General features: G+C 42.4%; 1 protein-coding gene across 2 annotated transcripts in view; it reads right to left on the reverse strand.

Annotated features, from left to right (window-relative positions):
• Positions 1-24,574, reverse strand: part of fgf11a (fibroblast growth factor 11a) — a 69,792-nt gene that overhangs the window by 10,281 nt on the left and 34,937 nt on the right. For both annotated transcript variants that reach the window (XM_062384169.1, XM_062384170.1), the window contains one exon: positions 13,004-13,107. In XM_062384169.1, coding sequence (XP_062240153.1) covers positions 13,004-13,107 — 104 coding nt within the window. The remainder of the gene's footprint in view (positions 1-13,003; positions 13,108-24,574) is intronic.

Genomic DNA, 24,574 nt, shown 5'->3' on the forward strand with positions numbered 1-24,574 from the left:
AGAAAGAAAGGCAAGCAGAGGTAAGGAAACAAGAGTGCTGACTCAAAGAAGAAGAGACAAGCAGTTTCCGTTTGTGTGTGTGTAAGTAGTAAAGTAGCATTTTATATACTATTCTTACACTTATATATTATTATAAGTGGCTGTTATAGACTTGTGTAATATGCTGTATTCCATGAGAAAACACAGTCTGAATCGAGAGTAGAGTACACGTGTACAAAAATACAGACTGTAAAATGATTTATGACTAAATAATAAACTGTTCGCTATTTTTAACAAGGGCCAGTCATGAAGTTAGCTTTCAATTTAAAGTTTTTATTTGCATTGTATTCGAAACCTGCAGAATGTAACTGTAACTGAACTGGAAGATACCCGGTGGAGTTTTTTGGGGAAAATGCTGCTATTTTAATGAGATCTCAATGTATCTGAACAGGGACAAGGATCCTATATGAGATTTCATCCCTTCTTACTAAACACATATATGAACATGAATGTGACCTAAAACAAAATCATGAACCACCACATATGGAGGAGTTTGGGCAGTGAAGCAGCTGTGGGAGGAAAGTGCACTGTTACAAACTCCTGATTTGATTTTTCATCGTTTATTTAAGTTGTCACGTTTGGCACACCCTGCTGGCCTTGTTGTTGTGGTGTTTTGCTGTTCCTCTATTTCTTTAGCCAATAAAGTTTGCCCTTTATGGGAGAGAAGGGAGAAGAGCCAGAGCTGAGATTGTTTGCGTTTCAACCACCAAGCTCCTTTTGAGCTCTTTGACCTTTTGACCCTAGTTTGATCCCTAATCTCTCCGTTAATGTTGTGGTTTGTCTTCTGAGCAAGATGCACTGGCTAGTGTATCAGCAAAGCCAAAGTGACTATGTTTACCTGAACACCAATATTCTGATATTAACCGGCACCTGCATGAATATACTTCGGATGCTATTCGTCGTTATAATGTTACCAGTCTTGCCTGCCAATGAAAATGTGACAATAGTTGTGAAGTATTTTTCAGACAGCTGATACAACTGAGCCAATGAAATCAAGGCCTCAACTGCTCTGGCTGAACTAAAACTATTCAAATGTCCTTATTGCAAACTATCCACGACTGTGTGATGCGGAGCTCTCCAAGGTGCTGATCCAGCTGCAGGCAGCAGTTCACAAGCTTTCCCTGGTAGCCTTTCTTTCTGTCTCTCGCCCTTATCAGTACTGGGCACTACTTTATATGAGAATGTGCAACGGCAGGCAAAAAACGTGGTATGTATTATGTCCTCTTTCATGCAACTTCATTTAAGTTCAGCAGTGAAAAGTAAGGGCCAGCCGAGGTGGAAAATAAACCAGAGGGTGTGTTGGTGAATAAAAGTCAAATCTATTCTCTCCCTGCACTAAAACAACTTGATCTTAGTGATGTATGATGATAGAAGCTCAATCAATTGAAAGAGGTTTTTCGTAGAAATGAAGTAGCCATCTTGAGGGTGTAGCGTGATGATCTATGAGCCCAACAACTTGTTTATTTGACCATTTTAATCTGATGCTATTTGAATTTTATTCGAACCGCAACATCTGCTTTTTCAGATTTAAGTCCCCAGCTATCAAACAACAGTACATACAGTCTAAATATGAAGATCAGGTGAAAAGTGCATAGAACAGAGTATTTTAAATAGTGATGCATAGTAGATGAATTCTTGGCTGCCAGAAGACAACCAGACTGCAATGCATTTAAAAATGTAAAAGTACAAATTCAAAGATATAAAACAGATTTTGCTGAAACTTAAAAAACAACAACTCTATGTTACTTTGCCAGTTTGCCTTTTATTATTAAAAGGGGACATATTATGAAAATTCCACTTTTGTAGTGCTTCTACACGTTAATTTGGGTATCTGGCATGTCTATCATCCCAAAATCGTCATAGTCACACCATGCCCATGTAGGGAGTCTCGCTACATGGCCTTGGACCAGCGAGCTAACGCTAGCCGGTCTCTGCCGGCCCGGCTAGCTAACAAGCTAACGCTAGCATTAGCTCGCTGACTCACCGGGGGTGAGGGGGGCGGGGTGCTCCAAACAGGTCAATCTGCGGAGGGCTGTTTTAAACACGGTAAAAAAAAAGGGTGCTGTTTTAAATGATCCTTGTGGTATTTTGACCAAAATGTTAAAGACTTTTCATTAAGACCCGAAGGAACCATATCAACTGTGGTAAAATGGGCATTATATGTCCCCTTTAACACAGGAAAATGACTTTGATGTTTCTGTTCTCATAAATGAACAGGAATATACATCCCCCATACTGCATCATATGACCTACTCTCCACAGAGGCACTGCACGGAAACCATTGAACTAGATGTCTTGGAGAAACCAACCCCACAGACTCTCCCTCTCACACACTTCCTCTCTCTACCTGTCTCCACGGAGAGAGGACCTGCTTGCTGTTATGCAACACAGCGTGATGATGAATGTTTTGTGGTCTATATCACAAAAGACCATCCATTCCAATTAAGTAGTTTTGCGAAGGCATGGCAGCAGAATGCCACCGCATGAAATTCATAAAGAACAACTCTACTCATAGCAATTAAGTTTGAGTAAGAAGCTTGTGTACTTGAACTTCTTCTATCCATTTATATCTTTTCAAAATATCTCTATGCATACACCTGTATAAGCAGCGCTGTGACGCTGTGTGTTTATGGATTGTTTGTACTGATCAGAATGCAGAAGGGGGCTCTGCCCTCTCAGCTCGTTGGGATGACTGTAACTCTTGTCAAAATGCAGCAAGGCTATTGCGTTGGCTCTGGATGCAGCTGCGGCATTTTTAGTCGAATATGACATCCTGTCTTATATCCTCCTTCTCCTCCTCCTCGATGCCCAACATCTATCTTTCCCCCTTTCCCTACCCTTTCTTTCTCATCCCTTCCCCATATAACACACTCCCTTGCTCTCCTCCTCCTTCCCTCTATCCCATCTCACCTAAGTTGGTCATGTGAAGAGAGGTGTTCCCTGTTGAGTGGCTCCATGCATCCCTAAAGGAGTCCCCAGTGGAGCGCTTAGAGGAGGCCACAAACAGAGGACAGGCAGGAAGGGGGGGGGGGGGGGAATAACAACAGAAAGCTTCTGGGGTCGTTCTCTCTGCACTGAGACAGTTAGTGCCCTCTGTTTTTCCGTCTCAAGAGTCCACATTACATCATATAATCGAGTTCCACTAAAGAGAAGAGAAAAGCTCTACTGGCAAACAGAGGTTGCCAACTGCTTGCTAACTGTCAGCAAGTATGTTAGCGCAGCTCAGGACAATTACTTGTGCTTGTTCTCAACCTGCCTGTTCTTAATGGTCCAGAGCTACTTTAGAATTATTCCTTATCATTAGCAAGTCCTCCGAAAACAGTTCCACAATATACTGTCGCTCTTTTATTGTTTTTGTGCTGGATGTTTTGTGCAGAGTTTTTAATAAACACTAATGCTACCTGGTTTATCAGCAATGCAGATTCTATAGTCAACATTTGGTGTTGTACTACTTGCTTAAAAGGAAGTTATTCTATAAATGTTTCTGCTACAATGGAGATCAGCAACAGTGACCCTTGTGAATATCTGTGTCCATGGGGAAATACAAATAATCCGATTATCCAAACTATCTTGTCGTGATTTCACCTCCAGATTAATAAAGTTGTTGACTGCTGCGCTATGTAGAGGAACTAATTTTCAACCTGGTCCCCAGGCTAAGAGACTGACAACAGGGCACTTTAATATACAAAGTGTTACAACTTGTGCATTTAAAGGAAACTCACAGGCTAGCTATTTTTGTCTCTCCCTTACAGCTGCTTGTGAGAAAAAGTTTTTTATTTCTGCCTCCCTTGCTCCCCATCAGTGATTCTCAGTGCTGGGTCGTGAGTGGAGCTGTGTTCGTTTATCCTCTAAGAGCAAATCCTACAATGTCATCTGGAGGAGTAAAGTTTTACTTTTCCCAAACTTTCCCCCCTGTTAGCTGCAGAGAGTTTGGCCAGAAATGGTCCCGGGTACCTGAGTCCGGCCCAATTATGTCTGCCTGCCTCTGTCAAATTGTTTATACCTGGGTGAACATGTGTGTTAGTGGGGATGTGGAGGGTGTTTAAATTGCACAGTGGAGTGTGTGTTTGTGTTTGTGTGTACCGGCTCATCTTGTGTGTGTGCCTTGGACTACATATCACAACACCCCTCCTACCCCCTCCTACCCCACCACCACTCCTCCCTCCCTCACCGCTACCGACTGTCTCTCTGCCCGCGAGGCTTTTCCCGAGCACACGGCTAATAAAGTGGGCCAGGTCCACACGCCTGAGCTCTATTTTTATCAGAAAGCAATTTTCAGGAGGTGCCCACAGGTAAGCGGGTCCCAGCGCGCCAGACAATGGAGCCATGACAAGGAATTTCCCCCTGCCATTAACCTCTGCTGAGCTCCCCGCTAACGCCCTGGTACTCCAGGAGCACCGCACAGCCACCACTGAGGCCTACATGGCCCTGCACCAAGTCCCTGGATTTATATCATCACCTCCAAAACCCATTTATTTCAGTTTAAATCGACAGGACAAAATAGATACATAACTGATGACCCCCTGCATGCCTGTTATTTGCTCTCTATAGCTCTCTCTCAAGTGTCTGTGTTTTCAGAATTGTAGGGCGTTACGACGTGATGGAAACAGAGGCAGTTGGTGGAGAGTAAAGAGAGATGTATAGTGACCAGATGATTGAAGGTACTGCAGAGGTGAAGGCAACAGGGGGATGATGAAGAGGAGGTGTGTAATGTGGGGGATGTGTAAAGACAGATGGATGCACACAGTCCATCTGGCCTCTTTCCTGGTTCAGCTGGTCTTTCTGGCCACGCTAGGGAAAAAAGTTTCTTCCTGTGCAAAGTGAAAATGTTGAAATGTTTAGATGCAGATCACTCAGAAACGGGAACAGAGGGGAGGTGTGACAGATGCATTTGTTTCCTATCTGGCTTTTTTATTCTCACACTCTGAATAAGCTGAACAAAAGTATGCAATCTAGAGCTGCACCTACTTCAAAGATTTAAAATGATACGCTTCTTTACAGGGCTGCAAGGTTATTTGGTTAGTAAAGTAAGTAAGGACCTTAAGGGCCTGATCTACGTGTGCACACTTGATTTCACCTGCAAAAAAAAACATGCAAGCCAATCTATTAACGGACCCTAACATTTTAGGGAACAAACATTTAAGACCTGATTCACTGCCATAAATTAAGATGAACTGCATTTGAGCAAAAAAATCGCATTAAGCAGCACTTTACCGAAACTGTACTGGCTACATATCCACATATGAGTAAAAATAGTGTAATACATTTAACAATACAATATTCTGAACAATCGCTGCATTTGCTTTTGGCATGCTTTCATGCTCACACTCACAAACAAACTTTTTCTAAGGTAAAATTTCAAATAGGCTACATGACCTTGAATGGGATCTTTTTACTTTGAGGTGTATATATTTCACTTAAAATTGCATTTACTTAGTTTTGATCACTTGGGGGCAGTGCAACAAGCTGTAAGCTCAACACTGGCATGTTGTAACTTTATAATTGCATTGTTAAAATCAAACCTGAGGATTTGTCAAACAGTGGCTCTCTGAGCAACAATGACTTGCATAATGTGTCTGACCAACTAAAGAATGGACGTCTATCATTACCTCTCCTTTTAGTTCTGTTTGGGTCACCACCAACTTCTGAGGGAAATCTTCGGCTGCTTATTTCTCCACTATGTTCACCCACTTGCTCTTAACTTTGTTTGCCTAGTCTGACTGTACTTGATGTTTCTCTACAGGTTTTTCCACTATAAGTAATGTATTTTACATCACATTGTCATTGAACTTTTTGTACATGTCATTTAGCTGACGCTTTTGTCCAAAGCGACTTACATTTTTAGAACACTCAGCATTTATGAGGGGGCGTTAAGGGGTTCAGTATCTTGCCAAGGACACTAAGGCATGCAGATGGGAAAGAGTGGGATTCGAACCAGCAACCTTCTCTTTCCAGAACACCTGTTCTATTCCCTAGGCCAAGCTCTCCCCATTTTATCTATTATAAATATAAAATATGGATTAATGCAGCTTTAAGTATGTTTACTTTATGTCCACACTGGAAAATATTAAATATTAGTTTTGAACACTTGCTTAACTGTGCATGTCTACCCCCGTGGCGCTGAGTCAGCATCAACATGGAAGAAATAAAGAACTCTTCTCTACGTTTGTAATACAACACTCTCCTCGTATGTTTTTGACCAACTGAGCTCACATTATATTGAAACATGAGAAAGACAGGGTCTCGGAAAAAATACAAGAAAATCTGATTTCACTGAGCAATGATTCTGTGAGACAGGGTTCAGTGGAAGGATTGGTGACACAAAGCAGTGGGGTGAAAGTGTGAGAGGGGAGAGCTGAAGGTTTCAGGACGAGGAGGCGGAGGACAAAGGGAGAGAGGGGAAAGGAGAGCAGAGAGGTGGAGGACAGAGCTAGGACAAGGACAGCAGATAAGGGACACAAGAAGACAGGGATATATATATTCGGAATAAAAAGGGTTCATGGGGTGACAGAAAGCAAGGGAGGGGGGACGTGGCGATGGTGGGGGGGGAAGAAAAAAAGGCAAACCACAGGAGAGGCCAAGAGACACAAATGGCTGAACAGGGAGCAAGACAGACTGACAGGAGAGTAAAAGCTGTACAAGTGAGACAGAGGGGGAGAAAGAAAGACGAGCGTGGCGGCGGTTGTTGCTCCCAGCGGAGATGTTATGTTCGGTATGAGTCTCGGCCTGTCAGGCCATCCTTCTCTCTCTCCCTCCGAGCTCCCCTTCCTCCTTACCCCCCTCTCAAGTCAGCGACAACAATCAGCTCTGTGTGTTATTACTCGTGCTAAGATCCAGCATGTCCTGTCAATCAAAGTGTCCCGCCACGCTTGCGCCCTCAAGGAGTTCGACGAGCCCTGGCCTTGAATACAGATTTGCATGTGCACTGTGTGGGTACACGTCATACAAGATTTACATTCCGTGTATTGGAAGGTCAACAAATGTTTGATCTGCTACATCTCGTTTTATCTTTACACCAGCTTTTCATTCCACTTGGAATTGTTTTATTTTTCTATGTGTGGCTGTCAGCAGGAGCCTCGTTTGAACGAAAACCCCGTCCCTGTCCCGCACATTTTTATGCAAATGCCGAAACGCCAATGCCTCGCAGTGACTCACTCCCCCTGTTCTCCTCCTCACCTCTATTATCAATGTTGTTCCATCCTCCCGAAACAAGAGGCTCATGTGAGGACAAAAGGACGTCGGCGCCATCATTTAGCCTGTCACTCCACCACTTTTATCCGGCTTGTGCACTCGCAAGTCCACAAACAGTTTAACGGCAGTTCGAATGTGTTATTTCCCCACACAATAGATTATATAGTGGAAACACACACATTCAGCCCAGTGTCTTCCCCACCCCCTCCCGTCTCCACATCTTCAGAGTGCTAAAAGAAGCCCCCATGTGTTACTTGGCTCGTCCTTATACATCTCTCATGGCATGAACTGAGATGGCTTTCTGCTTCTTCACTAGAGGTAAGTGAGTTAATTTTGTTTTATTATCTCGTGCTGGCGGGAGCTACTTTCACTGCAGCAATGTCTCCGGAGGTTTGAGTTGTGTCGTCTGGTTAAACAACACCAACGAGGGGAGTTTGGGGATTCACTCCACTTGCATGCGATCAATTATTCATGGTGTGTGTTTGCAAGGGAAACACCACTGAGCCTGTCAAGCGTTACGTGGGTTGATGTTTAGAGCGTTTTAAAAGTAGAATTGTTCCAAATAAAAACTACAATGAATGCAGGGAATGTGAGCATATTTTCTTCTTTTTTTTTTACTTTAAATGCTGTACTGACACTCCCCTCAAATCTGACCTCCACACAGCAGAGACAGAGAAAAGAGAGTTTCCCTCTGGGCATCGGTGACCTTGACCAAAACTTCCTAATGGGACTTTGTCATTCAATGATCATATCTATTCTTCCTTGACGCCAGGTTTACTGGACAATTTCTGCTGACCGGTGCTTACGTCCAAATGGGTAACTAGTTATCCCAAACTAATCATTTTGAATCAAAATCAATTAGTATTATTGGCTTTCAGAAAATAAAGCTTTTCTGTGTTACAAGTCTCATTTAGATTATCAACAGTGGCACCGGGATACATGACTATGCAACTGCCTCGCACACTTAAGTCCAAGTGTCTAGAATAACTGAGAGAACGTCTTTCTTTTTATTTTATGTTATCAGGTTCTAGTTGCCGCACAACAAGGTTTTAACACGGTTTCTATTGTTGTTATTGCAGGAGCAGTGACACAGCCATGTGGCCCAGGTGATAGAGTTGATTCTGGACTCTATAAACTGTGAATGGTAGCTGTGAATGGTGTTTGTTGCTAATGTTAGCTTTATTTGGCTCTAGCCTCTCAATACCATCATTTTATGAGCAGTATAGAGAATGGATGGATCGATGAATAAGCCGACGGAGGGCGCCATATATTTTCTTTGTCTGTCTGCTGGCCCGCCACAGCCACTACCACAAATATTTGTGTGTTTATAAAAGGTGTCTTGATGAAATTAGATTTGCTGATTAAATTACATTTGCGTCACTCTCCCGAGGTAGCTGCAGAACGAAAAATTACAACAGAGAAGCATCGAGTGAGAACGATGCAACTGATGAATGAATATAAATGAAGGGTCTTAGGAAGGCAGAGGCAGAAAAACAACTTTTCCTTTTGCTCAGAGCCATTACTGGCAAATGTACAGCAGGGAGAAGGCACTTAATTTTCCAATCCTTTAAATAAGTGTTGTAATTATCTGCTTGTGTGTGTGAGGTTGCAGAGGGGAGAGGGAGGCCCGTGAAAGATTAATGCTGAGTAGCCACTGGAGCACTGCCGCAGCCGAGGTGAGCCTTTTGTTATGGCCACGAAAAAAGAGCTAGGAAACACCTTCCCACCTTGGTCACAATTTTTACCTCAACACTGCTCCTGGAGAATCCGCTCTTTGATTTGAAAAAGTGAAAACAAACGTCGTAACAGTAAATAGGTCTCACAGGACTTAATACAACTTGTGTTATGCTATAAATCAACAAAATCCTGAAACATTGTTAGTTCTTGAATAGTTACAAAGGTCTTTGCAAATGATTCATTAACAATACAGTTAATTTGTTTCCCTACATCCCATCATAGTAGCCATAGCAGCATTGGAGCCTTCCAAGTTATGGTTAGTTAAAAGATCAGCATCAAGGTTAAATACTGAAAAGGTCAACAGTGACTCGAAGCAGGGACAATAATTCTTCTATTAACATTCCACTGTAACTACAATGTTTATTAACCAAATTTTGAAAAACCCCTCCGGAGTCAAATCAAATTGCTGATTTGAGATTCCACGGCGTAACACAATCAGATTGCTAGGCTGGTTGTCAGGTCGAGATAAACCGAGATTTTATCGCATAAATTTGACGCATTTACACACAAGTAAAAGCATAACAGATAGGATAGTGCAGGCGTTTCATTTAACTCAAGATCTTTGTCATTTTTTGAAAGCCTTGAGAAATTGGAAGAAATTGTGAATCTGCTGATTCTGCTCTACAGACTGAATATACTAGAGAGGGGCAGGAAACCCCAAAATGTCCATGACTACACTTTCTTTTTCAAAAAGGTGAGTGTTGCTTGATGTTGTATACATTTTTCAACTATGTCTTTACATATACAGCCTGGATTTACGTTTGCAATTATGAAAATGCATCATTGACGATATTTGTGTTTTTTTTATAGGACAAAAAAACATGTTGTTTTCCATGCTTTCCATTTTATGTTTCTTGTGTATGTTGGGGTCCCATATGTTGATATACTTGTTGATGTCAAAAGTGAAAACTTTAATTATCTGGTCTTAAAGTCAATGTTGTGCTGAAAACAAAGGTATCAAACAATGGCATGGTCAAGTTTTGTTATGTTAGATATATAAAAGCCCAATTCTAAATCATTCAAATATGCCCAAAATAGGCCAGCACCCCAAGGTATCCTGGAGGAAATATCGATATACTAAATTATCCACTAGTAGTTACTGTATAGTGAGCGGGTTAAAATACTGTTGTTGTTGATTTTTTGTAAACAGCAGCCTACTGAGTCTGGAAAGTGAGCAATGAGAGCAGTGCGATTTAAGTACAACAGTAATGTTCTTGGGCCGTACAACAAAAATGAACTGAAGTGAACCGCAGAGTCAGGTAATAACTCTCCATGAGTTTGTTGATCTTTTTTTTCTCCCTCGCTGCAGTGCAGACCGAACCACCGCCCGCCAACTAACAGCCCTTATCTCAAACATCCCCCTAATTATAAAACTTTAAAGAAAGAACACATTAGAAATTAAACAACGACAGAGTTTCCCCCTCATCCCCCAGAGCAGTTTCCACTTCAGACAGCAGAACACAATCAGTAAGCATGAACCAAAATGGCACATGTACCAAAATCCTCTCTGAGAAATTACATTGAGGTTCTTTGACCCCTTCAAACACTTACACGTCAGGGAATGATGCAAGGGCCCAGTTCCCTGCACGTGCTAACACTGAACATGCCTTCTTTCTCTATTTCTGTTCTCCATCATCTTCTCCATCTCTCACTGTGGTGCACACATTTATACATTATAATGGGAGACGAGGTAGTTTGAATTAAAAGGGTTAAAAAAAAAAAAGTGAAACGTTGTGCTCCCTCCGTTCTCATCTCCCAGGGATTCTCTCGAAAGGTTCTCTCCTTCCCTTCGCTGCCTCTCCCCCTGTGGTTCTTTCCCAGTGTGAAAATGGGTCACCTTTCTTCTGTCAGGAGAATGCCTAGGAAAGTATAACCTCTAAATCTGTGTGTGTGTGTGCATGGTTTTCACTGTCTAGTGGGGTTCCAAGCCCTGGAAAAGTCATATTCAAGGACCATTTTCTGGGGCGCATTACAGGGGGAAAGTTTCTTTTGGGGTTGCAGTCACAATTCGATTGCATTTAGGTTGAAATATGGATTGAGGCTGAATTTGAACCTTTTTGCAAGTTCCATTCAGAGTTTTTGCGATGAAAAGGGACATTTCTGTATTTTTAAACCTGGGTTTTATTCTAATCATCACAGCCGAGAAAGACGACTTATGGTAATGAATTACCATATATTAAGGCAATTAGGAATCCTTACATCCTTATAGGAGTTGTGTCTATATTCTCAGTTGGAAGTCAAGTATATTTCTATTGAGTGTTGGCCACTGTACGTGATTAAATTTGTCCAAACTCAGACCTCTGCATCTGCTGCTCTTCCGTGTTCCACGGAGCCAGTTCAATTTCACTTTTTCGGGCATTACCAGTTAGACCCAGAACATGCTGGACAGACAATGTGTAGATGGATGAACGAAGGGATAGAGGGAAGGACTTGTGAAGGGATAGAATGGATGGATGGATGGCCTGTAAAAAAAAAATTCAGTTATCTACAATGGCTAATTTAAAGAAACTGTGTTTGGAAGTGTTCAAATATTATTTTATTAATAAAGGTTTAGGAGGCTTGTGTCATTTGTCAAATTTCTGTTGTTTTGCTGTTTTCCAAACTGCAAAGTTGGCTAAGTGTTAACAATTAGGTATGACCTAAGTGAAAGTTGAACTGATCTGGTTGACTTTAATCACAAGTAGAGGTTTAGAGCTGCAGCTGACAGATTTCACATTCTTTATTTGAATTTTGGTATAGTCACTGATGAGTCATCTCCCTGATGGAACATCAAGACACAAAATAATTCAGGAGGCAAAGAGAATTCAGTCCGAGCTAAACTTTCCAACTACTTTATGTAGGGAAGGCTTTGAACTTAAAGACATTCAAATTATCTGGTTGGGGAAGCTGTTACAGGACAGACATTAATCATTGTGCGTGTTTGTGCTTCAACCGATGTTCACACACTGCACGAGAGGCAGGGGGAGGACTTCAGTGTACGAGTTCTTTCCAGATTTTTGATTGTTCCACCCAATAGGAACCCTGTATCGCCCCTCCTCGTCTCCGCCGCTATGGGTGCAGGCGGCATTAGACGGACTTTGAAGTGAGGGCACCGATGCACTTCAAACAAGATCCCACACAATTTGCCCGTGTGCCAGGAGGAAAAAAGGACTGAAGAAAGAACTTTTCTGTTCATCCTGACAGAGTGCACTCTGATCCATGCCTCTGTCTCCGTCTACTCCTCCATCTGCCTCTCAAACGTGCAGCTCTGCCGCTCCTCTCTGCACATCAATGAAAAATAACTCTCGGGAAACATCATTCGAGCTGTTCCCCGAGTTGTAGCATACAAGCGCTGCTATGACCGATAGCAGGGAACCGTTTGATGCACACACCCACAAACACACACACACACACACACACACACACACACACACACACACACACACACACAGACACAGACACAGACAGACACTACATGTCATCCTCAGCTTTTCACTGTTACTGTTTGAGGGAAAAGAAACCAGGTCGGGATGAACAGGCAGACTCAGACAGTCTGAGATGAAAAATTGTCGAGTGATGCTGCGATGTGTATCGGTAGCACTGTGCCTAGTAGTGTGCGGCTGCTTGTCAGGTGACTCAATTGCTGACATTATACAGTTATAACAAACATTACATTATATGCCCTCATTATAAACTCCATGTCTTAATTTGTCCCAATTAGTCCACTAGTGCATGCTGGTCCATAAGGTTTTTACCGTTCACGCAGTCATAGTTTCAGCTAGAGCATTTGAATGGAGTGCAGTGCTTTTCTACCTAGAGAGGACTTATCTTTAACTTTTTAGTCTGTGTATCTGTCTCTGAGAATCTGTTGCACGTGAGAGCCCCCCTGTTACCACTACAGATTGAATTCATTCTGTGGGAAATGCTAGTGTCGCTGTATGCAGAGACAAATACGATGTTTCTACACCACTTTATTGAACAAAATAAAAGAAGGATCAGTAGGTCTTATAATCCCATCATCATTGAGGCATTACTTCATTGCATGTGCTGACCGTACCGAAGTGTAGAGGTAGCCCTCGCTGTTCATGGCGACATAGAGCCCTGTCTTGGTGCTCTGGATGGCCACGATCCTGAGCCCCACAGGAATCAAGTTGAACTGCACTGTAAAAGAGAAGGAGACAGGCAACAGTGGCGTTAGAGCGATCATTCTTTCGCTTAAATGTTCACTGTGCTTCCTCGTGCCATGAAAAGACAATTGCTTTCCAGCCGTCTCTTATTTCATCCTCCCCGCCGTACAGTATATCTGTCCGACACGGAAAGAGGAAGTGGGTGAAAAAGAGAGGGAGAGGAGGAGGGAGGGATTAGGTAAGGGGGATTTAGGAGGAATAAAGTCTGATTGCTGGTACACTGGAGGGCAGACGAACTCGGGAGTGACTGTACGGAGAATCCCCCTGCAGGAGAGAGAGAGAGAGAGAGAGAGAGAGATAGAGACAGCACAGCTTAACTGAGAGCTTTCAGAATACAGTACATTAGAAAGTGACATCTCCTGAGCCTGCTTTGAATTCATTGCCTCCGTCCCGTCACAGTAAACAGCACTTTGCAATGGACTTTGTAGAGTTCCCTCCTGTGGAACCTTGGATTTCTTATGTGCATAGCTCTCCATATAAACTATGTTCAACCTGGCCACTGGAGCAGCACTCACACACTATGTGTTTGTGTGTGCGTGGGTGTGTGTTTGTGTGTGAGTTTGTAGTCTATATGCATTTCTGAATTTGTCTGTGTAACATGTCCACCATGTATTTGTGTAAGCAAAATTTTTCCTCGTAAATCAGTCAGATTTGTGTTTTATGAGACGTGACACGCTAACTTGAGTGATGCTGAAAACATTTTGAATGGATCCCGGCTTGCGGTTTCCACATATATTTCCAGGTGTAATGCTGATGTTATGCTTCAATCACACTTACATAAATTGACATTTTCCCAGTAGGAGTTCTGCATTGAATGCTAAGCACAAGGTTAGGTGCGAATACATTTCAACCAGTGCATATCTGCAACTCACCGCTGAGTGTGGCAACTGGAATGTAGTGTATTGTAGAGAATTAAATGCTGTGCCCCACACCAACCAATCGGAGAGGAGACAGGCAATGCCCTACTATATTTATATTGTAATACTGGTAAGGATTGGCTGGAAAATGTTAAACAACAAATCACCAGCAGTTGTATTTACTTCTAACCTGGGTAACACTAAACTAACAGGCTACGTTCAAGCTTCATATTGAAAAAGCAGAATTGATCTTAGCAGAAAGTGCTTTTCCAAATACTATATTGTATGGAAACTGTAGAAAGTAAAACAGGAAAAAAAAAGGTACACTTATTAACTTATAAAAGCAGAGCTTATAAAAAAAGCTCTGCTTATAAACTCTAACTAATGTTTTTCTATCAAACTAGACCATAAATAATTCAATTTTTATTCCACTGTTATCAGCACATAATGCCTTAAACAATAAAGTTTTATTTGTCTTTTTTTTTCTTGGAGGAATTTTAAGTGTGCATTATAAAGTCGCAGCCTGGTTGTCAAAATGACACATCTTTCATACGGATGAAAAATGCAGTCTGGAGAGCCTGTTTTCGACTCATGGAGCCATTAGTTGCTATCTGACAAATCAATTTCAAATCAGAAGTTCTGCCAACATAATGGATGGAAGTGCGGCTATCAGTGGGCGATAAAAAGCCGGAGCTGGAGATAGAAAAACAAACTCCAAAAAAGTTTTTCACAGATAAACTTCAGCAAAGATTCTCCCCCCGACATTTAAATTTCTACTTTCTAACTGTGTGCTGTGCAGCGGGAGAAAGTCTTGCATTTAATTTTTGTCACCACCGGTGTGAACCGCAAGCATCTCCATTGTCAATCACACAAATTTGAATTACATAAAATTGTCAGGACACTGATGTGTGTCCAGTTTCAAGGTTCAAATGTCAGAAATGAAAACTGCACATCTCTCTCTCTCTCTCTCTCTCTCTCTCTCTCTCTCTCTCTCTCTCTCTCTCTCTCTCTCTCTCTCTCTCTCTCTCTCTCTCTCTCTCTCTCTCTCTCTCTCCCTCTCCATCCTCAGGGCCCTGCTTCTATTTGCTCGATCGATCGCTGCATCTCAAACAGTCGGTTTCGCAAATGAACAAAGTGTCACCAAAGACCACGGCTGGGATGACAAATAGAGCAGGACGCATGCACACACACACACGCGCACACAAACACACACACACACATCAGAAGCTTCGCTGTGGCGATGACCCCACATAACCTGCTGCACACCAGGACACACACACACACAGAAAGAACAACCACTGCACTGCCCTTGATTATATAATGAAAATGTCTTTGCTGTTTTCTCCAATGTAGCTGTAGTAAGAGGGATACTTTTGTTTAACGTTTTGGGCCCAAAAAAGAAAAGAATATTTCCATATACAATCATCGGAAAAGGAGCAGCTATAAAATGGTAAACTAGAATTGAACTCAGCCGAGCATATACCTCCGTCAAGGCCCATTAGTCCCCTCATGAAACCCAATTTAAATTCACTGGAACCAAAATTGTATTTGAAACTGCCCCAAATTGCATCCACTCATTAATATCAGCCCCCTCAGCATGTCTGATCTTTTTCATCAAGGTCCATGAATTATTCTCTAAGAAATCAAGGAAAATGTTGAAAAAACTTCTCCAAATGTTAAATTAAATGTGAAAAAAAATCCTGGATCTGCCTCCTGGTTTTGCGTAATCCTGGTAATTACCTAACAAACAACCAACAAACAACGGCAGATGAAAACATAACCTCCACATTTTTTCCGAGTTTCAAGAATTATACGCCAGACTCTAAGATAATGTCATCTGCTCTGCTGGACTTTTTTACGTGTCCAGGATAGAATTACATTTGCAATATGTTGAAAGATACTCAGTTAACCCCAATCTATTTGTCCAAGTATATTAGAATATCAGCCAAAATGAGTTTACATATCAGTTAACATTATCGAAATGTCTTCTACATGGATATTACACTTGGGCATGCAGCGGTAGCCTCTACCTTGAAACGTGATATGTCAACTTGAGCCCCTTTTTTCAGGGTTCTAAAAAGATGAACAGTGGCTAAACCCTGTTGCTATTTCAGCCAACAAAGCAAAGACTGGTAGATGTATTTTTCTATCAATGTCTGACACCAAGTTAAATCTGAAAAGCATTAATATTTCAATGACAATTTTTGCCACTTCTACCACTTTCAACTGTGTAGTGTGTGATAAGTATAGCTTTATATCACAAATGGCTTGGCAACCAATTACTTTCCTATTCCTTTGTATTTTTTTCCTTCGCCCTTCTTTGTTCCCTTTGCGCATATATCTCTCTTTGTATTTCCCCTTCAAAGAAGAAGTTTGCTATTGCATTCTCGACCTCAATCAAAAAGAGCTTTGCTTATCAAATAGATCACATAACTTTGGGCCGGGATAACAGAGGCATGCCACCCTCCTTTTGTCCTCCCGTTTTCCTCATCCCTCTCTCTGTCCTTCCGTTTGACTTCGTCTTCTTCTCCGGCGCTCCTCAAAGTGGCTGCTAGATTAATCAAAAGTCTTTCGAGGGGGGCGACAGAGGGAGGGGAGAGGAGTAGGGAGGAGAGAAATGAAGGGGAGGGAGAAGGGTGTTGCCAAATCAATCCCACGAGTCAATTTGAGACTCCAGATCATCTCCACAATAAATAAACAAGGAGAAAGTGGCGCCGGGATAAAAGAGAGGAGGCGGGGGGGGGGGGGGGGGGCAGGACACAGAGGTAACCTGTGCAGAGGACATCTGCCGGCGGCCACAGTGCACTGCTGCTCTGCAATGTTGTGTTGTGCAGCCGAGTTGGTCTCAACTGGAATGAGAGGGGGGTTACAGTCATCTGTGGGAAGTCACACAGAGTTTAACTTCTGGACAGGCACTGGTAAATCTTATTCAGTTTCCCTGTGTGATTGGACCACAGCGGATAAGAGCTTTTTGATGTTATAGCTGCACAGGTTTTGGGAATGGAAGTCAGGCGAGGCAGATTATAAAGGGACAAAGTCCACAGCTAGTGGTGGACGGATGAGATGACAAAATACTGGACATTGAAACTCACGGCCACTGTTGTTTCTTTTATCTATTTTCATAGCACAGACTTGATCAGGGCTTTAATGTTCCAATGCCAACAAGTATCATCTCACTGCTCTGCAACCTTGAAAAGAAACTGCACAGTTAGATGTGTATTTTGAGCAGTAAACTAAATACTAAGACTGTACTGTGATGGAACACATCAACAGTGGATTTGACTTCTACATTTCTCACCGAATTTACAAATAACCAGCATTTATGGAGTTGAACAAGATTCACAACGACCCTGTGTTTTCTAACCATCTTGAAGCTCTCTGATCGAATGTGGGTGGGTTCACTCTCAGACTGGGGGAGTTGGTGTTTGCAGAAAAACTGTGGTCTGGTCTTATTCCAGAAGCTACCGTTATCTTTGGCACCTCCCGACAACACACACATTCTCTAAGGGAGACACATGACTGCACACACATAAGGGTAAAGGATATCGAATACACTGCTTTCCTATCACTATGACTTTGGGTATTATCAATATTCATGTTACTATCACCGTGACTCACGATTGGTCCAGCATTGTGTATTGGCGGGACCTGATCACCACTTCTTCACAGACTCGGGCTCCCAAGGTGTAAGGTGGCAGCATTTGTATCTGGGGTATGTTAGCTTCAGTTCTGGATAGTGGTGGCAAGTGGAGACGCATCGTCCATCTTTATAGAAGGTATGTGGACTTTTGGTTCATTTTTGGACATATTTTGGACGTCAACGCAGACATGTATGTATATCGGCATGAACATGAAGACGGATGTTAATTTACACCATATACATAGAGATATGGTATATATAGTGTTTCCCCATAGTGAATTAAAGTTAAAAGCTGGTATATGGTTTAGTTTGCACAAATATGTTATATTTAATCATTCAGATTTTGGCAGTTACAAGTCAAACTTAAAATTACACCAACTTCTTGAAATCAGACGGACAGATGATTGAACACGCCGTCAAAAACATGCGCTTGTAAGACTCAATAGTAGATTTAGTGATTTCTAGCCGAGCTTGATGCCTGATTTCCCCGGTGGTCGATGACTCTGACGACAACTAACCCTGCTTTCCTGTTATTTAACTCTAACCTCTTCCCTCAGGCTTTTCTCGTTCCTTATCGCTCCTCCTTTCAGTCCATCTGACTTTCCCGTCCTTCTCCTCTCCTCTCCCTCTCCCTGGTGCTTCCCGGGCTTTTCTCCCCGCCTTGTCGTGAATTAACAACCCCTTCCTTATCTCACTCTCTCTTTTAATGCATCTCTCCATTTTTCCTCCTCATTTGTTTCCACTCAATTCCCCCGTTGCCAGCTGTCGTTCCCTCACACCTCTGAAACCAATACTCCTCCATCCCTGTCCATTCATCTTTGTCCCTCTTTGCCCTGCAGCCTTCTCTGTCCGTCTCTTCGTCACTCAATCTTCTTGTCTCTACCCCCCACCCTCCTTTGTATTCGCTGTCCTCACTTCTCCATCGTTTGGTTTTCCCCACGCTCTTCTTCACATCCTTACGAGCCTCTGTCCTGCTCATTTGGCTGAGAGAGCATTTCCTCCCCACATTTGTTCCTCTTTGAATGCCGCAGCTCGCACACAGCGCAAAGTTTTCATCGTTTGTCTTTCAAGTCTTTGAATCTCTCTCCCTCTGCCCTCTGTGAAGCAGCGTTATTGAGCACTGGGGAAAGTTAAACAGAGAGAGAAAAAGACGACTGGCTCCGGAGCACAGAGAGATATAAGTCCGATTCTGCTCCAACAGTGGGAGATCGTAATTACAGTGGATGGAAGTGAGGGAAATCACACTCCTCCTCATGGGTTTTTCCGATTTTGAATCTACAGCTTTCATCTCTCTCTGTCCCCTAATCTCTCTTCTCCCTTCTTCATTCTCCTCCTCTCTTTGTCTGTCAAATTGTCGTTCTCCCTGTGTCATTTGGGGTTTCTCCACTCCTCCTCTTCTCTGAGAAAAAGAATTCAGAGCGAGATTAAATCCAGTGACAACCACACCAGTAGGCCCATCACACAACACTGCGCTCAGTGCATTCTTTCTCTATTTCTTAATCCTTTTCTTTTAGTGATTTCCAATCAGTCACCTGTCTCACTGTTTTTTTTTTTTTCATGGCTGGACCCCATCCTGCAGAGTAACAGATTAATTAACTCCCATGAACACACACTCACAGACAAAGGCATTTAAACCTCATAACCCTTCTATTCTCTATCATCTTACTATGAGCTGAGGGCTCCTACCTGAACACAAGATGATCTAGTTAGTTCAAAAACTATTTCAGTATTTTCATATTTTCCTGTTGGGAGAAAAGGATCTTACTTTCATACAACAATCGGAGCTCGGCAACGTTGCAACCAGTTGTTCAGGGTTTCCAGGACTGCCAATCAAATCACTTCATAAATAATAACCAACTGGCTTTGAGATTTTCTTATAGTCATGAATATATAATGCGATAGAGACGTGGGCTTTTAAGAAGTGATTCCCCGTCCTGGGCTAGTGAATCCTCCAAAAGGGAAAATCGGACTGGTCATTGTATAATCATTATACGTTATTATATCTTTACCTTTCAGATGTCTATTCTTTTTTTCTCTTTTTAAATATATGACGTAGGGGAAACAGGGAAATCAAATATTCCTTTTCACTTTTTGTTTTAAGATGTCAAATAATGGATGGGCACATTTCTACTCATAAGTAGCCTACTTACAGTATGCCAATTGGAAGGTGCTTTAATCCTATTTATTGTCCTGCTAACTTCACGAAGCAGTGCACTTTTATCCAGCCTGAAATATCTCAACACATATTAGATACAGTACAGTGCCATGACATTTGATACAGCCCTTAGTGTAATGGTTTCGTTTTCTGAGTGTGTTTATTTGTCCACCTCTTTATTAAGAGTGTTTTCTGTTTAATTAATACCTCATGTTGTGTGTCTTGTACAACCTTGTGTTTATGTTTGTTAATGAGTTTTTTCGCATGTTTTGTGCTTTTAGTTTTATTTTGTAGGCTCTGTTCTTAGTGTGTTTTCTTTACTTCCTGTCTCTGTGATTGTCTGCACCAGTCCTCATGTGTTCCACCTGTGTCCAATTGCCCCTGCCTTCCCTGTGTGTATTTAAGTCTCTGTGCTTCCCCTTGTCCTTTTCGGTTTGTGTCTAAATGCCTGTCTCATGACCCGTCCTGATCTCCTCTTCCTTTTCTCTCCTGAGCTCCCGTCCTCTGCATCTCCTCGTAGGCTTCTGGTGTTTCCCCCCTGTGTGCTTTTTGTTTTTTCTGTTTTGCCATTTTGAGATTCCTTTGTTTGTTGTTTCGTTCCTGTTGGACATTCACCTATTAAAAGGACACTTTTTATTTAAACTCTGCATCCTGGGTCTACCTGCTTCATCGAACCTGACACCGAGAGTGTATCCGTATAAATAAAGTTCGGAATAAAGTGGCTAAAATTTGCAAAAACACCATTACATTCCTTTAACAAATCCCTCCTCCACACTAGATAGATAATGTCTCTCCTCCCTCACCCTACTCTCCTGTCCCTCCTTCATTCCTGTTCCAGCTTCATTATATAACGGCCTGGACGAGCCAAAACCATGGACAGAAGGGGGGAGAGAGGAGCATGTGGGCGGGAGGAGGGGGCAGGCAGCTCCTCTGACCTCCCACCAGAGGGGGGAGACACAGTTGTCAAGGCGGAGTCACGTCAGCTACCTGCTCCTCCTGGCTTCACTCCCTCCCTCTCGCCCCTCTCTCTCCCTATTTTCTATGTCATCCTCACATTCGTCCTCTCCTGCTTTCTCTCTCTCTCTCTCTTTCTCTCTCTCTCTCTGTCTCTCTCTCTCTTCCTCTGCCAACCCGTCTTGTCTCGCTGGCTCAGTTTCTTTTACTTTTCTGGCATGTTCCACCGTGCCCTCTTTCTCTTCCTCTTCTTGTCTCTGATCCTCTTACTCTCTGTTTCCATCCCCTTTGTCGTTTTTTGCTTTAATATTCAGTCACTTCCAGCTTCCTGGCAACTTCCTCTATCGCCTAGTTATGGAAGCCCTGAGGGAACTTGGTTGAGAAAAAAAAGAGATAAAAGTATTGCAAGGCCATACAAAAAGCCACTCTTCACTTTTTGTTCTGCTACATCCCCTCAGGGCTTCCATACCTCGTTCCAGCATATGTCCCAGCATCAGTCGTAGCCCTTCAATGTGTCCAGACTTACTGACAGGAGAGAACCAGGAGGTGGGATGTTTACGTTCCCCTTGTTCATCCATACTTCCTCTTTCCTCCTGGAAGTCATCCATCTACTAATGCCAAAAATCTCTGTTTGTCTCTATGTGGACCACGTATCTAAAGAATCGTTCATCTTATCAGCTTACAACTTGGAATGCGTATTACTAAAGGCTCAAGGACATGCAGTGTTGAATTTGGTGCAATTTGGATATAAGATGGATTTAATACCAATAAACTATGAATAAGCAGGCAAACAGAGCTTTGCAGTGGGGGCAACAGTCGGCGTGCAGGCCAAACTGACCAGCCAAATTATATTGATAATTTGATAATTTTTATTTCATTGCAACAGAATTCGTAGAATCACTTCCTCATAAAAAAAAATGTTTTACTTTGAAAAGCTGGGTCTACGGATTGTGTCAATTTTCCTAACAGACCTCTGAAATAGTCATCGTGCACTGTTTGAAAACACTATAAATCATTCAGAATTTCCACAGAAATGAACAGTAACAAAGTGCATTCGGTTTCATCTCATGAAAAAAACATTAGATACAAATTTGCTGCCTTTAAAAAAAAAGAATCTACTTGATAATGTAAGCACGGCCTTATTGCTGATAGACCAGGTAGGATGACCACACCGTTCTCTAACTTCCTGCCCGTAGCCAGTCTTTACCCGCTGCCGCTCAATTACTGCACTTGCAGTTTCACAAAACGTTATCTACTATCCCAACAGATCACTTTGCTCCTTTATCACAGGCTCACTTGTCCAGCCTTCAGCTACTAGGTACCTCTCCCGTGGAACCAGGCAGACACCACCTCTTCATTTAAGGTTATAGGCGTCAAGCTTTCCTCTCTGATAACGCTTAGACAGTAATAAGGGCTGGTTCGGGTGAGCCCTGAGCCATCCCTTAGTTTTGCTGCTACAAGCCTAGACTTCTGAGGAAGATGTATTTATATCGCACAACTGCATACCATTGACTTTGTGTTTCCAATCTCCCATACCGTCCTCTCACATTGTCCTCAATCTGCAGCTACCTCTCTCTACTCAAACTGATTCGTTATTGTTCTTTCGCCCATTTCCCTCCTTAAACCCAGCTGATCTAAGCATGACGCTTGACTTTACAATGTAAAGTGACCTGAGTTAACATATGTTATGATTCCATGCTTTATAAATAAAATTGGAATTGAAGGAAGAACTTAGAGTTTCCTGGTGCCCAGCGGCTCGTTTTTGCCCCATGGTCCCCTAAGAGGTTTGTCCAGCCATCTTAAAGTTGTCAGTGGACTTCTTGACAACATTAAGAACTACTTTGTCGGTGCAGTTAGTTAAAAACTTGATTTTATTTGACTGTAAAAAATATATATAAATGAATAAATAAAAGATTTAGGGGGAAATGGAAATTGAGTGAAACTGAAAGCAGTCTGGTTCCAGGCCAGTTTGCATTATAGAGCAAGTTTTGGTTACCGGGGAGACGACTGAAGATAAGCCTGACAGCCTGCAACACACTAACACACACACACACTAACGCACAACAATTCTGACTCTTTCAATATTCTGCGCAGCCAGGTAGATGATTGTGCTGCTGATTGATGCTAAGTTACAATGATGTCAATCACTCGACAATTCCTGCATGAATGAATACAATATTTGAATTAGATTTTTTTTAAAGTGCTCGACTTATGAGTTCTGCAGGACCTGCCTGTCAACTCCCCCTCACACTGTCCACTGACAAAGCAACGAGCCCAGGACAACATGAAACCTTATGATGGCATTGATGGATTTATTGTTGTAATAAAATTAACAGTAAGCAGGACCCACGCAATTATGCTGAGGATTGACCCCACGCTGACTGATGAGTCATTCCCTGACAAACCAGAAACACTCCTACATAACAGGAGTCTAAACATCCGCCTGGAAATGAGCCCTGTTCGCCTTCGGATTTGCCCTGAAGTATTATGCGATGAATATTTCAAATTGGACCAGAGACTGTTTAAAGTTCAGTGTGTGGCGATGCTTGCCTCAGTGTAGGTGTGCTGTTTACACAAGCGGGAGAGGGGAGAGCGGGTCTGATCGGTTATGGCGCTGCTGTGGGCCCTAATTCAACCAAACAGATGTGACTGGTGGATTCCAAACACCACGGGACATGTACCTGCTTCCTCTCACAGGTTTCCCCACCGCTAACTCATCCAAATCTAAATGTACACTTTGCACAAACACATCTGCGAGTCTGCAATTGGTGATCACGAGTGCAGTGGTCATTTAAAACCTGCCTGTTTGGAATGGGCTGTTCTCTTGTCCTGTGTTAATGCTCTAGAGGTGGTTCAGAGTTATTCCTTTTCATTAGAAAGCCCTCCTCAAATAAAGTTATTTTGATTCACTTTTTATTGTTTGTGTGCTGGATGTTGTGCACAGAGCTTCTTATAATCAGTCTAGGGTGCAGATTGAAGTGTTTGTGTTTTCCTACCTGGTTTATCTGCAGTGAAGATTTCATGATCTATGCTGTTCATTAAATTAAGCTGAATTTATTTTACTGTTTATTTATGCGGTTCATGTGACACATTGGTGAGGAGAAAATTATGAATGTTGTTGCCATGACAGAACATTAATTGCGGCCTATGAATGTCAGTCTCAACCCGATATGGTGAAAAAAGAATAATACAATTGTCAAAATGATCTTGCAGCAATTTTGACCTGTGATTTGACCCAGTTGTCAATTGCCGTACTTTATCTTGGGACATAGAAGAAGATTCATGTGGGTCCACAGACTGTAGGCACACCGCCATATCACTTCTAGTAGAGAGCGCTGGTTGCCTGTTTGTTCAATTTGAGATAATCCAGTGTCCAAAACACACTGCTCAATATTCTTTCTAGGATGAATACAAAGGGAAAACCTCATTATGAACATCTCAAGATCAAATCCAGGTGATTCTAACATGACACCTGCTGCCACAAGTATTCTGACATCTCTATAAAATGCGGAAAAAACAACTTTAAACAGGGAACTACAGCTGAGAGTCAAAATGGATTTTTTATCTTCCTGTAGATTGCAAATCCAAAATTGTGCTAACTCCATGTTTTCCATCCAAACTGGGGCTCTGACAGAAAAAAAATGCTGTCTTGCCACATCAGGGATAAACTAATACACTATTGATCTCTCCAGGAGGTTTGGACAGAGTCCAGGAACTCACGTTGGTATCATGGGATAGGATGTTTTCGGTCAGTAATCACCTAGGTTCTGACCCCTAACAAGGTGAGGTGGGTGCGTGTCTTTGGTTGGTAGGGCTAATAAAAAAATGTCAACCA

This window comes from Platichthys flesus, chromosome 24 (assembly GCF_949316205.1).
Source record: "Platichthys flesus chromosome 24, fPlaFle2.1, whole genome shotgun sequence".
In the NCBI taxonomy this organism is placed as follows: domain Eukaryota; kingdom Metazoa; phylum Chordata; class Actinopteri; order Pleuronectiformes; family Pleuronectidae; genus Platichthys; species Platichthys flesus.